Source organism: Anser cygnoides, chromosome 4, assembly GCF_040182565.1.
Source record: "Anser cygnoides isolate HZ-2024a breed goose chromosome 4, Taihu_goose_T2T_genome, whole genome shotgun sequence".
NCBI lineage: Eukaryota > Metazoa > Chordata > Aves > Anseriformes > Anatidae > Anser > Anser cygnoides.
The window spans coordinates 59445359-59460774 of record NC_089876.1 but is presented as its reverse complement, the minus strand read 5'-3'; the positions used below and the strand labels follow the sequence as shown (position 1 = coordinate 59460774).

General features: G+C 41.1%; 2 protein-coding genes across 7 annotated transcripts in view; one reads left to right on the top strand and one right to left on the bottom strand.

Annotated features, from left to right (window-relative positions):
* The window catches only part of PRIMPOL (primase and DNA directed polymerase), an 18779-nt gene extending 4751 nt beyond the window's left edge, over positions 1-14028 (bottom strand). The window contains exons 1-7 of one of the 5 annotated variants that reach the window (XM_013179808.3): positions 13903-14028; positions 8231-8412; positions 7108-7199; positions 6015-6156; positions 4450-4597; positions 1748-2038; positions 68-230 (exon numbers count right to left, since the gene is read on the bottom strand). In XM_013179808.3, coding sequence (XP_013035262.3) covers positions 68-230; positions 1748-2038; positions 4450-4597; positions 6015-6156; positions 7108-7199; positions 8231-8407 — 1013 coding nt within the window. In that variant the 5' untranslated portion in view covers positions 8408-8412; positions 13903-14028. Of the gene's footprint in view, positions 1-67; positions 231-1747; positions 2039-4449; positions 4598-6014; positions 6157-7107; positions 7200-8230; positions 8413-11031; positions 11142-12107; positions 12333-13236; positions 13394-13902 lie in introns of those variants that run through there. The other 4 variants (XM_013179813.3, XM_013179810.3, XM_066996215.1 and 1 more) reach the window with 4 other exon arrangements.
* Positions 13946-15416, top strand: part of CASP3 (caspase 3) — a 14527-nt gene continuing 13056 nt past the window's right edge. The window contains exon 1 of one of the 2 annotated variants that reach the window (XM_048078363.2): positions 13946-14073. The gene's annotated coding sequence lies outside the window, so the exon portion shown is untranslated. Of the gene's footprint in view, positions 14074-14398; positions 14643-15416 lie in introns of those variants that run through there. The other variant, XM_066996225.1, reaches the window with a different exon arrangement.

The window sequence follows — 15416 nt, the reverse complement described above, 5'->3', positions numbered from 1 at the left end:
GGGGAGAAAAAATTACTGAAATACGTATTTAAAAATATTTAAAACTCTGCTGGAACTAAATCATTACCTAATATTGCAGACCAAAGAGGACAGAAAATATGCTTCTTCCAAGGACACATTCTCTTCGCAAGTAGGGACAAACTTATTATCCTCTGCTATTGTCAGAATCACGTTTTTTCCTGCTTTTGATGATTTATACATCCGTAAATTTCTGTTCTTTGTATAAACTCCTACAGGAAAACAAATATTTCACAACATAACTGCACTGGCTAGGATTTAAGATACTTAGTGTTTGTAAATTAAACAATTTTTCTTAGACCCAACTAAGGGCCTCAGGAATGGACAAAAATTATTACTGATTTCAGCTCACCTCCCACAGAAGAAATGCAGCCCACCAAGGCTGTGCAAACATGGACATTTTTCATAGTACAGAATTAAAACTCCCAACACATTAGGTCAGCATCACTCTGATGTTGTCATTGCTAAAGGTTTATCTTCAGTATTAAAAAAAAAAAATCGTGCTTTCACAATAACTTTGTGAAATACAACTAAGCTTAAAAAGCTACAAAGTTATTTCAATCCAAAATGACATCATATCCATCAAACTTCCTGTTTTCTGCATAAGACACCGCTTGTCGGAAGTGTGCAGGAAAGTGTATCAGGGAAATTCAATTCCAGTCTCAAAAACAAACAACAAAATTAAAAGTATAGTAAACATTGCCTAATCTGTCTCAGAATTCGTTGGCGCGCTGGGTGCTTTATTTGTAGACTGCATTTAATTTTCATGAAGGTAAAGGAACTAAGTAGTTACTGAATTGACAACAACAAACTTCTTCTTTAATTTCCATTCACTAATATGCTTGATGGAATTTTGAACAGTAGATGCAGAAAGTAATCCTGAATCAGTAATGGAGAAGCCTAATAAACATCCAGCTTTGGGACTACATTTCAACAAATCTGACATACTCAAGAGTCTTGAGGTCAGCAATAAAAATGATCCTGTACTCCACAAGAAGAATTTGAAGTAATGGGGGTTCTTCAGAGAAGTCTGAGGAATAACATGATAATCAGTCTTCAGGTACATAAATCGCTGCTGTAGGAAAGCGTGCTAAGATATTTTCACTTCACTAAGGGCAAAAGGCAGAGAATTCAGATAGTGTTGGAGGAGGGTGGAACTTTCAAACTTTAGTTTGACCATGGGTGTTGTGCTCTTTGAGATTTTTAACATTTTAATTCCATGAATAGGCAAAGAACAGCTAGGGCATGAATTGCCCAGCCCTAATTTCTATTATTCTATCATCAAAACCCAACAACTGCCATTCCAAACAGCGGAAGAAGCCTCAAGTTCACGTGTGTATCGGTACAAAAAACCACACCTTTAAGACTTGTTCTGTAATCAAGCAGCTGTTAATTCAACTGAAATGATTAGAATGCAATATATGCTGTCCCCTTTTAACCAAAATAGGTGCACTAAGTCCTTAGGAATGAAATTAGAGATGTGTGGCAAGAGTTTCTTCCAACTTCTGAACAAAATAATTGAATGTGGTAATATGAAAAGTTCCAAAGGCAAAGAATCTAAGACTCCTGTAAGTATAGCATTTATGACCATTGTTTCAGCATGTACTGTATTTGAATTAAATTCTGAACATACGGACAACATGCAATCTGTAATCAAATACTAAAGAACATATCATTTCTTAACTTTTGCTGCTTCCTAAACAAGCTTAAAAGCACTTGTTATATTTACCTAGATCCACAAAAAGTTGCTTGTCCCCTTCTTTATCATTTACTATTAGAAAGGAAAATTCAGAATTTTCTCCATGGTTTGATGTTTCTATTTCCTTTGTTTGGTGAGCAAGGGCTGGCCAACCTTTGGAAGCATCTTCAGCTGGTGTGAGGTTTGTAAGAGAACCATCTACTTCGACTGTGGATGAAGAACACTGGAAAACACGTTCTGCTCCTTCTTCTGGAATCACAGCAGCACCATTACTCTCCATTAACCTTATGGCAGGCTGCAAAATGGTTCTCACAAAGTTACCTTAAAACAAACAAACAAACAAACAAACAAACATATAACCCTATGAGTCAAGAAAGAACTTAATAGTTCCTGTGCAAACATTTTCAAAACAGCCAAGATGGAAGTGGCGGTAGTTGCTTGGGTTTTCTTTCTCCTCTGGGATTTTTTTTAAAAACCTTTTAGACCGGCCCAGTACACAATCTTTTTCTTGCTAGTGAATAAGAAACCCATGCTTGGCAAGAATTTATACCTTTTTTTTTTTTTTTCCAACACAAGAAAATAAACAATTCTGTGTGTATTAATTGTGACATATGGCCACAATCTTCCCATTTGCAATTTCACTACCAGGAACAGAGAGAACTGAGAAATTAGTTGGTTTGAAAATAACCTCATTAGGAATAAAGATAAAATAGTCAAACAGAAATGCATAGGCTGTCACTGCAGTTTCCCTAGCCAAACCTCTGAACCAAATTAAATCTCAGTTAAAAGTGCAAAAATGAAACAAAATGTCTTTTGTGGCTTTCAAACAATTTCTCCTACCCTTCCTGACACCTGTACCATTGCAGTTATAGACTCTGACAGACAAGATATCAATTTTAAGCCATCATTTTGTGCATGACTCCTGACAAAATGCTTATGAAATGATATTATTGAAGATGTGATAGTTCATCTTCCAGAATGACCAAAATCGCAATGATGAATTTAAAAACACTTGAATGTGCCTGAAAAATATATTAGCTCTTTTAAGTTAAATATTAGACCAAAATCTTCATGTCACATCAAAGAATATAGATATATTTCATGAAGATTCTGTGAAGTTACTTTATGAAATTGTCTGCATTTCTAGATATATACTACAGCAAAGTATTTTGCGTACAGAATAAAGCTAAGCTTTAGGCCAGGTTTGTCAAATAGGTTACTAAAACACCCCAGTGAAAAGTCTCGACTGTAGTATTACTGATATCATAGACAGATTTAACTGACATATCACAATTATAAAATGGATTTGTACCATGACTTCAACGTTTGTTAAAAAGGCAAAGGCAGAACATGCACACACAATCTAAATACACGCTTTAGTCTGATAGTAAACATGTCAAATTCACTTAACAGTGGAGACGCAAAACACTCAGCTAATGGACTAGAATAAATAGTTCAAGCTTCTACTGAAAGAACTGACTAACGCAATTTAGTTATCGGGATCACAGGCTAAAATTGCTGTCATACCGAATTATTTATCATCCGTGTATTACATAAGAGTTTTCTAGTGGCACGGGAGTTGAAGACCATGCTCTTGAAATACAAATTGGAATGATCCTATTTCAGTCTTTTGTGTTCATAGCTGCTGCTACAGTGTCATGTAACAAACAACACTTCTGTGATAGGGACACAGATTGCACTGCTCCTAAGAATGAAAAATAGTTTTTTAACATTAAAAAATTAGGTCTGAGAAATCTGTTGCCTTTGTGTTGAAGGATCTGATTTTTGCCTTGGGGTGATGTTCAGGCCATGAACTTTGTCTGTATGTTACAAATATTACAAGGGAAAAAAATGTACATGCACACAGACCTACAAGATCCAGCCTCTCCTTACAGTTTGTTTTACTCCTCCAGTTGTTCATGTTGACAAGACCTTTCCTAGATGATTTCTCAGAGCAACACATACGTGTTGACCCCAAACCCTTTGATTCAACAGTACATGTGTTATCTACACAAAATGACTATACACAATCCAAAAGAAAGAGTAAGATTTTCTTTAATGCTTTACGGGGCTAGAAAGAAATCTGGAACACAACTAAAAGCAAAGAACCCATCTTCCAGGATTTCAAAAGTATGTTCAAAATACTCCTGTGAAGTATGGAGGTATTATTATACTTATTTTACAAATGTAGTGAAGACAACCCTGAACTGACAATTTTTTGTGCTGGAGTTGCTCTATGCCATCAAATCCCAACTTACATCAACAACTAAAATTGCTTTCAGCTTTCTCTGAACCATGTTTATAAGTACTCGTGGCTTGAAGCCATCTTTGTCCTGACTTTCTGACCCTGTGCAGAACACAAACCAGCTGTATTTAGAGCCAATAATCTTAACTTTAATTGTTAAGATTTACATGAATCTGAAAATTAATCAATTACTGTACAAAAATCTTCCAGCCAAAAACCAGTCTTGCCAGTGGTTTCACAAATAAACCACAGAGACATGAAAAAGTTATGTTGTAAAAATGCAAATGATAATTATAGAAAAAGGAAGTAGAAGATGAGTTGAGGAATGTGAGGCTTAATTAAATAGAAATAGTCATTTTTGCTGGGAGTACATGGTTGTTTTCACATGTAATTCAATTAAAACAAATATTCAAATGTAAGATGGCACTGTGAAAAGTCAAAACCTCACCTTTTATTTCTAGTTTACAAGTGAAAAAAACACACTTACCAACATGAATATTATCTTTAAATACAGTCTTGTGGGGTAGAAATATTAAGTGTCGACTAAATTTTTCATCAGTACTGGAATCTAAATTCAAGACGTCTTTGGCTGAACAGTTAACATCATAAAGTTCTTTCAACTTTTGGCTGACAAGCTGAAAATTACATAAACATTCATTAGGCTGTTTTCTTTAGCATTTTTAACAGTACTGTCTATAAAACGTAAAACAAATGCAGATTCTACATTTTTTTAACCTTTTTTTTTCCTCATTTTGATGCAAGTAATTCAAATTAACTCACAATATGCCAAATTTTAAAGAAATTTGTCATATAGTGTCTTCTGGATCGAGCAAATCACTGAATATACTAACAGTGATGGGGTAAGCAACTTTTCAGGTCAAGGTCTAATGCAGTGGCTCTATCCCTATTTTTCTCCCCTCCAGCAAAGCAGTTCACACCCACAGTGACATTAATTCTAAGGCATGCTTACCTAGTATCTAAGATAGAGGCTAAATAGAAAAGCGAACTAGCACACCAACACTTCACATTAGAAGACCCAACGAACAGTGAACAAGCAGAAAACAATAGCTTATAGCAGGTTTTTAGAGCTGGACATTTAAACGTGATTACTCATGTTTAGGACTGGGATTCGGAACCTGAGGGCTTGGAAGTTTATGACTATAGCATCTCATATCCTCCCCAACCAGCAAATCCAAAGATCTCTTCCGAAGCTTAGGAGTATCCAGATTTGAGAACTGATCCACAACGGAGTAAAACCCTCCAGATTCTTTACCAGCTAAGTGTTATTTACGAAGAAGTAACCTCATTCATCTTACTCTTTCTGTTCTAGTTAGAGACACCAGATGTCTCACAAAAAAATGGCCACTGACAAAGAGATTTTATTGGAACAGAAGACATTCTTCTAAAAACCTGCTTTATTTTCCATCTCTGACATATTGCAGTTGCAGTGCATCTCGTTTTCCAGCTGAATTTGCAATAGGATAAAAATTTGCACTACTTAATAAAATTTATAATTAGCAAACATATTTAACTTTAGGTGTCAAAATTGATGACTACAGTCACCTCCTGCTCTCTACATCATAATTTTATCAACTATAATAAAATTCCATCTGAAGGTGTCTTAACATAGGAGGAATTAATCTAAGCCTTGATATATGAGTGCACCTGTTAGAACAGGAAATGATTTGCAGAATATTCAAATAAAACTTTTATTGATACTATTCTGAAGAATAACTAAACACTCCTTCAGTTTGACAGCTTTGAAGTGGCAGAGCACATAAAACAATCTGCAAACAAACTCGCCGTAACAATAAACCTACAGCGAATACAAGCATTCCAACAACCATCATGCTCTAGCATTTCCTTTTGTATAAAGCAGGCAACCTATGCTTTAATTAAAACAGTACTTTTCACTTCTTTAAAAATGCCCACTAACTCTATAATCCTTTTTCATTTTACTGCAGTAATCAAGACAAGGCGGTAAATACTTTGGTTTTACATTAAACCAACAACAAATTCAAATTAGTCTACAACATGACTGTGCCAGTTTACCTCAATTAACTTTACAACCATACTCTTGCCGTCTGCACCAGGATTTGCTGCTTTGTAGAACTCCAAATCAAAATAAAGTTTGCAAGCATCTTTTTCAGGAATCACCTCATAGCTATGCATTAGACTTGTTTTATGACCTTGGCTAAGGAAAAACAAAAACAAATTACAACCTCTCGTGATAAGCTTTATACATACCTATCAATTGCAAACACCAATCCACACGTACTACACAATGTTTTATCTCTTAGTCAAGCACTCGCATTAAAACCAGTAACAGCTCCATAATGCTTTGAAAAAAATGTAACTAACTTCAAAACTAATTTGTTGATACTTGCTTGGTCTAAAATTTAAGTTTGGAAATTGTTCCCTCCATCCCCATCCCTGAAGTCTTACAATATGTACTATCAACAGAAATGGTTTGCGGAATTTAAATAATGATGTAAACAACATGAAAAAAAAAGAAAAAAAAACACCAACCAATGTTATCAGTCCTAAGTCTTAAGCACAAAAAATAAGAGTACATAGAATTATTTTTATTTTTTTGCAACTAAATTAAAAATTAAGAAAGCTTAATCTTCTTTTCAAATTGAGAAGAAAATCAAGTCTACAGTTCATACAAACATTGACTCTTACACTTCTTTTACTTCAAAACCAGGTATTTTATCGTAAAACAAAAATTGGAAAAAATGTTCAATGAATTTTCAACACCTGAAACTGCACCATGCAAAAGCAAAACCATAAAATGGTAATTGGACATTTATATTAATACCAATTTTAAGTTCATATATTACTAATCATAGAAATATGTTTGCATCATTTGTTGACGTGATTCCCTGAGGAAAGCTGACAGTAAAAGCAGATCTACTGCTATTAGATCTAAGTTCAGTAGATGGGGTCCTTAATTCACAGGAAATAATGGCAGTCTGCAGCTCAAAAGAAAGTTGAAAACTACTGTAGAATAGATTGGATTGGCATTATTAAGATTTTCCCTATGGTCAAGATCAAACCTTGGGCAGCCCTTTACAGCTGTGCTACTCTGAGCAAGACTGACCTATCCCCCAGTAAAGTATAGCATACCTTTTCAAGTACTTACATGTAATAAAACCAAAGCTCTTTGTATGTTGTCACGAGGTAAAACCTCTGTCCATTTTTTGTGTTCTTCTCCAAGGCAAATACATGAACATCCTTTGTAAAGAAAAACATTGAAGGTTTTTTTTTTTATAATTACTATTCAGAAAGCTAATTAAACTCTTCAGAAGTTCCTACTTGACATTCATTTCTTTGGTCAAAGGTTAGTTAATATTAGGAAACTAAGTAGCAGATCACTTATCCTTTCTTGACCTAAGTAGCATCTGTTACACGAGTGAAACCGTGAAGCTTTTCTTTGCTGTGCATTCATGTAAATTCTGTTTTCTCAGTAGTCTCTTTTTGTCCTGAACAGTAGCAAGTACCTCTAATGGGAGGAAGAACAACGTCCTAAAACAAACACTGTAATGGTTGTGATGGCAACATATGGCTTTACAGCAGACAGTCCTTAGACTCTATGTTATTTAAAACCAAAAATAGAAATCCAAAACCAAAACAAACCAGAACAAACAAACAAACAAACAAACAAACAGCACCACTACCAAGCCAGTGAAAGTACATTCAGGAAAACAGACTCATGAGTACTCGAACACCTAGCTCAGCAGAAAAAAAAATGATATGTTGCATTATATTTCTTTAAAATCTGCAGTTTGAAAAGTATTAAATATAGGGAACTGAAAACAAAGGATACATTTTACATAATGTATTTATTTGGATCAGCATCTTGCTACTCTGATGGTAGCAGAGTTGCATTGTTCTTTTTGTCTCTGCCTCCTGTCATTCTCTTTCTCTTCCTCATTTTCTCCTCCTCTTTCTTCCTACCCAACTCACCTCCTTCCCATTCTCCTGCTACCTTCCATATCTTCAGAAGGAAATAATCACTACTATGTTGCCAAAAAAAACCACGTCTACTGTTAGAGGTTAACTCCACATCTCAATTCTTATGTTACAGCTAGTACTTAGAGCTACCTCCAGTATAGCATGATCTACAAAGGCAAGAAAAAAAAGTCTCATAGTTGCAAAAAAGAGATTTTGCAACTGATAAAGACTTCACTGTTAACCAACTTTTTAAATCAAGATCATCCTTGAAAGTACCTGAAGCACAGAAACGTTCACCCAACATAATTTACCTCTTTGCAGGTTTTTACATAGCTGAAAGCTTCAGCCTGCCGACAAAATATTTTCCAAACAGGGGATGGCTGAAAGGGGGACAGCTTTGGTCTATAAACTGCAGGAAGTGGGTTTCTTTCATAGTGAGACGCTAGTTCTTCAACTTTCCTCAGCCTTTCTTCCCATTTTCTCTTCATTTGTCCTAAAACAATTACAAATAGATCAATATCAATTTTTGGGTTCACTTTTAATATATTCTATACACATTGTTGCCTTTTAATTCCATTTTTGTTGAGCACACTTTATTTAACTAAGAGTAGCCAATACCCCAAAACAACACCCAGTCTTACTATGATTCTCTTTTCAACATTAAATCTTTTCACACAGTTTTGGAAGATAATTTATTTTCATATTAATAGCATCAAAGATCAGCACAACAGAATAGATGTAGCAAGGGAAGGCCTAAGAAGTTTCATTTTTGCTTACAGAATGGTACTACATTGCTCCACAAAAAGTATACAAAACTGTGTAGTCACACACACCACTAGCACGGAGTGCAAAAATACTGTTATTTCTGCTTGTATTGGGTTTATGTGGCAAGGTAGATCAGAGCCAGCTCCAAAAGGGACCCACTGCTGGCCAGAGCCGAGCCAGGGAACGACGCTGGTTGGGCCTCTGGGAGAGCTGATTGAAGAAAGGGGGAAAAACAGCTGTGTAACAGCAGCTGGGAGAGGAGTGAGAAAATCTGAGAGACACAGCCCTGCAGCCCCCAGGTCAGTGCAGCAGGAGGGCAGGAGGTGCTCCAGGCAGGCAGCAGCAGTTCCCCTGCGGCCTGTGGAGAGGCCCCTGGTGGAGCAGGCTGTCCCCCTGCAGCCCGTGGGTCCCACATGGAGCAGATCTCCACGCTGCAGCCCCCCCCGTGGAGGAGCCCCCGGTGGAGCGGGTGGATGTGGCCTGGAGGAGGCTGCGGCCCATGGAGAGCCCCCGCAGGAGCAGGCCCCGGGCCGGAGCTGCAGCCCGTGGAGAGGAGCCCACGCAGGAGCAGGGGGTCTGGGGGGAGCTGCCGCCCGTGGGGGACCTGTGCTGGAGCAGTTTGCTCCTGGGGGATGGACCCCGTGGTACGGAGCCGTGTGGGAGCAGTTCCTGAAGAGCTGCTGCCTGTGGGCAGCCACCGCTGGCTCAGTTCAGGAAGGACGGCATCCCGTGGGAGGGACCCCGCGTGGAGCAGGGGCAGAGGGACCGTGAGGGAGCAGTGGAGACAAAGCCTCAGGCAGGGACTGACCGCAGCCCCCATTCCCTGTTCCCCTGCCCTGCTCAGGAAGAGATGGAAGAACATGGATGGGGGTGAGGTGTTTTTAGTTTCTCACTGCTCTATTCTGCTAGTGTTAGGCAATGAATTACATTGAACTCCCTACAGCGAGTCTGTTTTGCCCATGACGGTAACCAGTGAGCAATTTCCCTGTCCTTATCTCAACCGTTGAGCGCTTTTCCTTTGTATTTTCTCCACCTTTTCCTTTGAGGAGGGCGAGTGAGAGAGCAGTTGTGGTGGAGCTCAGCTGCCCAGCTGGGTGAAACCACCACACTGCTTTACAGGTGGAAAAATAAATGAGATAATTGATTTGTGTGGGAAATGCATCGCAGGGTCCAGAAAAAGTTAAAGATTTCAGTGACTCTAGCTCTGAGCTTTTTTACTCTCAAAGCAAAAGATCTGAAATCCAAAATGAGCACTCCATTCTCTGCTGCCCACCTCTGTTATTGATCTGTAATATGTTCACACGTTTTAAAACCTCACCTTCTATATAATTCCTTGTAAATTTCAAATAGCAATCCTATCTCTTTTCAAGAAATAGCATGTGATGCAGTTGTACTTCCTATCATGTGACCTTTAAACTCCTAGTCATATAAAGTAATCCAAAGACTACAAAGTGATGCAGAAAAGCAGATTAGAGTAACACAACTATCGTTATTTTTAAGTGTCATTAACTATCTTCTGGGAAAATTCATTGCCCATCCGCACTTCTGCAAATGGCTGAGAGCATTGCTAAGAAACTGCGAAGCAGAGCAGGAGGAGAGAGAAGTAAAAAAGATTAAAGGTGCACTTTTTGTTCTGCCTAGCTTAACCACTCATCAACCCTTGTTCTCAAAACAACAATCTCGTTGCGATGAAAGAAAAAAATGAAACTAATGATACATAAAAGTATTCTAACCTTAACAAGATGGATCCACAAGACAAGTTTACATATTTAAATATCCTTGTGGGCTCCAAAACCCAAATTATAAATTCTCTGAATCCTGCTCCAAGTTTTCCACAGAAAAGTTTCCTGGACACCTATATCTCCGTCCATGGTACACTTACGCCTGCCTGTGTTTTGATCGTTTAGTGCCTTTTTCAAGTCTTAAATAACGGAATGCCTTTTTATTTTTTCCCTTTTATAGAGGTCAAATATTGTCTCTACATATCTTATCAGACTGCTGACCTATGAATTTCCTCCACTCCTTTCCTTCTCAGGCTATTAGTTTCTTCTTTGGATATGAAAAGTGAAATCATACAGCAATCAGTATTTCTCAGAAGTGCTAGAAGAACCTTTAGTTTCCTTTTGATGCTGTCAGTTGTGCTGCAAGTTAACTGGGTGCAAAAGCACAATAGACATTCCCTAGATCAGAACTTTCCCACCAGGTGACCATTAAAATTAGGGAGGTAAAGGAGAATTCCCATAATTCTGAACACATTTTAAGCTTCCTATTTAGATCAGTACATTCTTTGGCAAAAACACAGCTGCTAGAAGGGTACGTGAACCTGGGTGAAGGTCGATGGCCTTACTTTAAACTGAGATCTGTCGCTGCCACTTCAGTCCAACCAGCTCTTGACATCCCAGCAGTCTAACACGTCAGGTTTTTCCATGGTAGCTTTACTTCCTGTATCGACTATACCTAACATAACACATCTATTTAGAGCATGTACAATTTGCATGTACTGACTAATAAGACTCCTGAGTTTATCAGGAAATTCCCACTTTGTTTTGGTCACTTCTAGCCCAGCAGAAGCAAGGGAAAGAATTATTTTTATTTCACTTGCCAGAAAGAAATTTTGTCACCAACATTCAGTTCAGCAGAAGGATAGCAAGAAGACACTGGGAAAATATATCTTGTGGGAGATGACTTAATAAACGTGCTATTTCATTTCCCCCTTTGATGAAAGACTACTTTTTAAGTGATGAGAACACAGCACACATCCTATTTCTATACCTTAGACTTATTATTTTTTTTGGTAAATAAATTAACTCACCATTTCAGACATGGTGATTTTCTCCCTCTTGCTACAGGCAAAAGACAAACACAAACACATAATTTTGTCATATACAACCCTATGTTTTTGTAAAAAATAAAATCCATACTCAAAAAACTGTAATGCTCATGGACAAAACACTGTCCACACCTGCTGCAAAATGAAGCTTAAACATGCAAATCAACTACTATTTAAAATAGCATATTTACATTGGCTTCCTGGCCTGCACGACTCAAGCAACGTATCTGTATGGCAGAAATTCACAGCCCTCAACACCAAGAAATTATTACAGCCTTAGTTAAATGTATTAGAAAACTTTCACCCTAGTGCTAAATTTCTTACGATGAGTGAAAAACAGCTTTATTATCCTTATGTTGAGCTGAAATGTGGCACACTAATGAATGCTACTCATCTGCACTCAACTGTAACAAGGAACATAAAATTTTTATCTCACGCTCCTAATTTGAGAAATAGTTTCTTCTACGATAAGCTAGGAATTTCGCACAAAATGCAGGATATTAGACCTGGTGATAAAACCTCAAAAAGTAGGATTAGGCGAGGATAGGGCCTTTTGAGAGGCCAAGAAACTTAGCTTCTAATCTTAAACTTACCCCAACTCCAGGTACTAAAGGCCGACGTACAAATAAGGAACTAGAATAGTGACCTTAAAGTTCACAATGAAGCTGAAACTAGTCTGCAGGTTCAAAGAGCTATTGTGACCCATAGCGTAGTCTTAAACCGAGGAAAACAAGGAAACCTCAGAGAAAACAAGGAGACTAGTGGCTTTGAGCTAGCAGAAGCAAGGGAGATAAGGGATGAAAGCGAAAAAGCAAGGAGAAAAACAGCTGAAGGAAGATTCCAGACTGATCTGTGGCAAGCTTTTGCTCCTTAAGGGTCATTAACTTATTAAAAAACACACTAATTGAAATGCAAGTGCATGCAAATGTGGGATTTGGTGTGTCCCACTCCCTGCTGGTCCTCTGGAATGCACAGACCCAACAGAGATAAGGTAGGCAAGCTACAACCACCACTGAAAAGTAGCCAGAGAGAGTTTCACAAGTTAGCTGTGTATAAATAACAGTGATTCAAGTCAGAGGGGTACTTGCTTTGTAAAAGATCACCAAACACCTGATTCTGCAGAATTATAATTAATTACTTAATTAAAATACCTTTGTGGGGATTCTGACTCTGTGCGCTTATTGGCTAGGCACACCAGGCACGAACCTAGAGGTAATACTTTTGGCATCCCAGCTGGGACTCCTAAATTAGTTTTGCTCTGTCTAGCTTGTCAGCATTGGTGCCAGAGGGGAGGATGCCAGACACCAAGAGTACCCTAATGATTTTACTGGGGTCTGTCTTTTACACTCTGAAAGTCTGGGGCAAGTGGTACAATGCTCTGAGGAATCCACCAAATATCGGGATAAAAGGGAAATCACTAGACTAGTGAGTATAGTTTGTATCTTCCTATGGGTATTTGCAGAGTGGATTGTCAGCCACGCAGGTAGGTGCTGTGGTTTAGCAAGGACAGGAGGTGGCCCCATGAACTACCTGACCCAATTGATGGGTTAAAGTTAAAGCTGAGCTACCAAAGGGACAATGGGAAGCGGTCAGCCCAGAATCCTCCCTTCTGAACCCCCTTGGAGTAAGAGTTTCAGTTATCAGTACCCTCAGCACCACTGATGTATAACCCAGAGGTCTCCCCTATTTTTGAGACTTCTGTGGGGACATCAAGAGGCCAACCTGGGGGCTGGATTTCCAAGGTTTCTGCCGGAACATCGGACACCTCTCCTGAGGCTCAAGCTGCAGAGGTTCCTGCAGGGACATCGGAGGCCTCTTCTGAGGCCCAGACTGCTTCCAATTGTAGCCCCATAGCAATTCACATCCAACAGGAAATGGGGCCAGCTATCCAGGCACTGCTAAGAGAGGGAGATCCTGCTTTTGTTCATTATTCCATTTTACAGATAGTATCAGTTTTATGGAAAACGGACAGTGTAAAGCAGGATATGTGGCCACGACCCTTTGGGATGCAGCAGAAACAAAGTCACTACCTGATAATACCTCAGCACAAGAAGCTGAACTAATTGCCTTGACTAAGGCCTTGGGATTAAAAGAGGGGAAGACCCCCAGTGTTTATACGGACTCTAAATATGCCTTTGGAGTTCTGCACGGCCATGGAGCCATCTGGAGGGAGCGAGGGCTACAGTGACTTAGGAGCCTAAGCTGCCTTAGGAGCCAAGGAAGCAGCCAGAGGAGCACCAGGAGACCTCCAAGAAGTAACCCCAGGCTTTGGAGAGGCAGAGAACAGGGAGAGCCGCGGTCTCCACGCGTGGCCGCTCACCTCCCACCCGTGCTGGGACCCCCTGAGGGATCCCCCCGCCGCCTGCCCGTCCCCCCCTCCGCACTCACCGCCACAGGCCGGGCCGCCGCCGGGAGGGACGGGCCGCCCGCCCTTCTGCCCGCCCTCCTGCCCGCCCTTCCTCGGGCGGAGCCAGCGGGGCGCGGAGGGAGGGAGGGAAGGAGGGAGGAAGGGAGGAGGACGGAGCCGGACAAAGCAGCGGCAGCGGCGGCCGGGCCGAGGTGAGGTGCGGGGCCCGGGGGGCTGGAGGGCGGTGGGCGGGCGGGGAGCCTGCCCCGGGCAGAGCTGGCGGGGGGCGGCCATGGCGCCCCTGTGGGGCCGGCGGCCCCGCTGCGGGAGGGCGCTGGGGTGTCGGCGGGGTTTTCCTCGGGCTCGGGGCAGGGCGTTGTGCCGGCTGGGGGTTGTTTGTAGGGGATCTGCACGGATCTGAGGGAGCGAGCTTTAATTTTACACTCTCTCTAATGTCCCTCGGGTAGACTGGCAGCCAACTGGAGGCGGGGGCGGGGGGCGGGATGCTAGAGTTCAGCCGGGTTTACCAGAGTAAAGCTTTGGAGGCAGCGGGTTAAATCGTGCCTGGAAAATGGCTCTGCTGTGACCCAGATCCTAACAAAGGCTGGAGTGTGCGCTAGCTGGGAGTTAATCCAGAGCGAGGCTCACGGTGCGATCCTCACGATGCTCGGCGCTAACACACCGAGCCGGGAAGCCTGGGTAAGAGCCTCGGCGCACCTGAGGCACTCACGGCGAGAAATTGCACAATAACTTCGCAGAGCACATGGAAGCCCTGTCCAAGGTATTCTCAGCCTCGGTGGATTGAAGGATAGTGCTGGTAATCCAGGTTTTTATCCTCCGGTTAGTGATTCCGGGGAGACCTCAGTGCGGCCTTTCTGTACTTAAGGGGTCCTGTAAAAAGGATGGAGAGGGACTCTCACTTGGGTAGATAATGATAGGGCAAGGGGGAATGGTCTTAGACTGAAAGAGGGGAGCTTTAGATTAGAGGTTAGGAGGAAATTCTTCAGAGGGCGGTGAGGCCCTGGCACAGGCTGCCCAGAGAAGCTGTGGATGCCCCATCCCTGGAGGTGCCCAAGGCCAGGCTGGATGGGGCTTTGGGCAGCCTGGGCTGGTGGGAGGTGTCCCTGCACATGGCAGGGGGTGGGACCGGGTGGGCTTTAAGGTCCCTCCCAATCCAAACCATGCTGTGATTGCTGTTCTCTAGTCCTCATTCCTGGTCAGTAGTGTCAGGTTCGAATATAATACACGTACCCCTAGTAGCCCTGTCAGGCTCCTTAGCGTTATCTCTCACAGTGGTGATGGATTAATAGGTGTGGACGGATGAATAAGGGAGGCTTCCGTCAACTCCCAAAATAAATTCAGGTCTTATTCATTTTGCAGGCTAATGATGATAAATTAAATTTGGTTTGGCTTTGGAAGATTAGAGTGCTGGCCCAGGGTGAGCCCTTTCCAGCGGCCACATCCAGACCAGAAGGAATTGCGGAGGGCTCTCACAATGCTGGCACACTTCCATCGGGGGTAGCAGCTTTTGGTGGTGGTGTAACGCCACATGGGA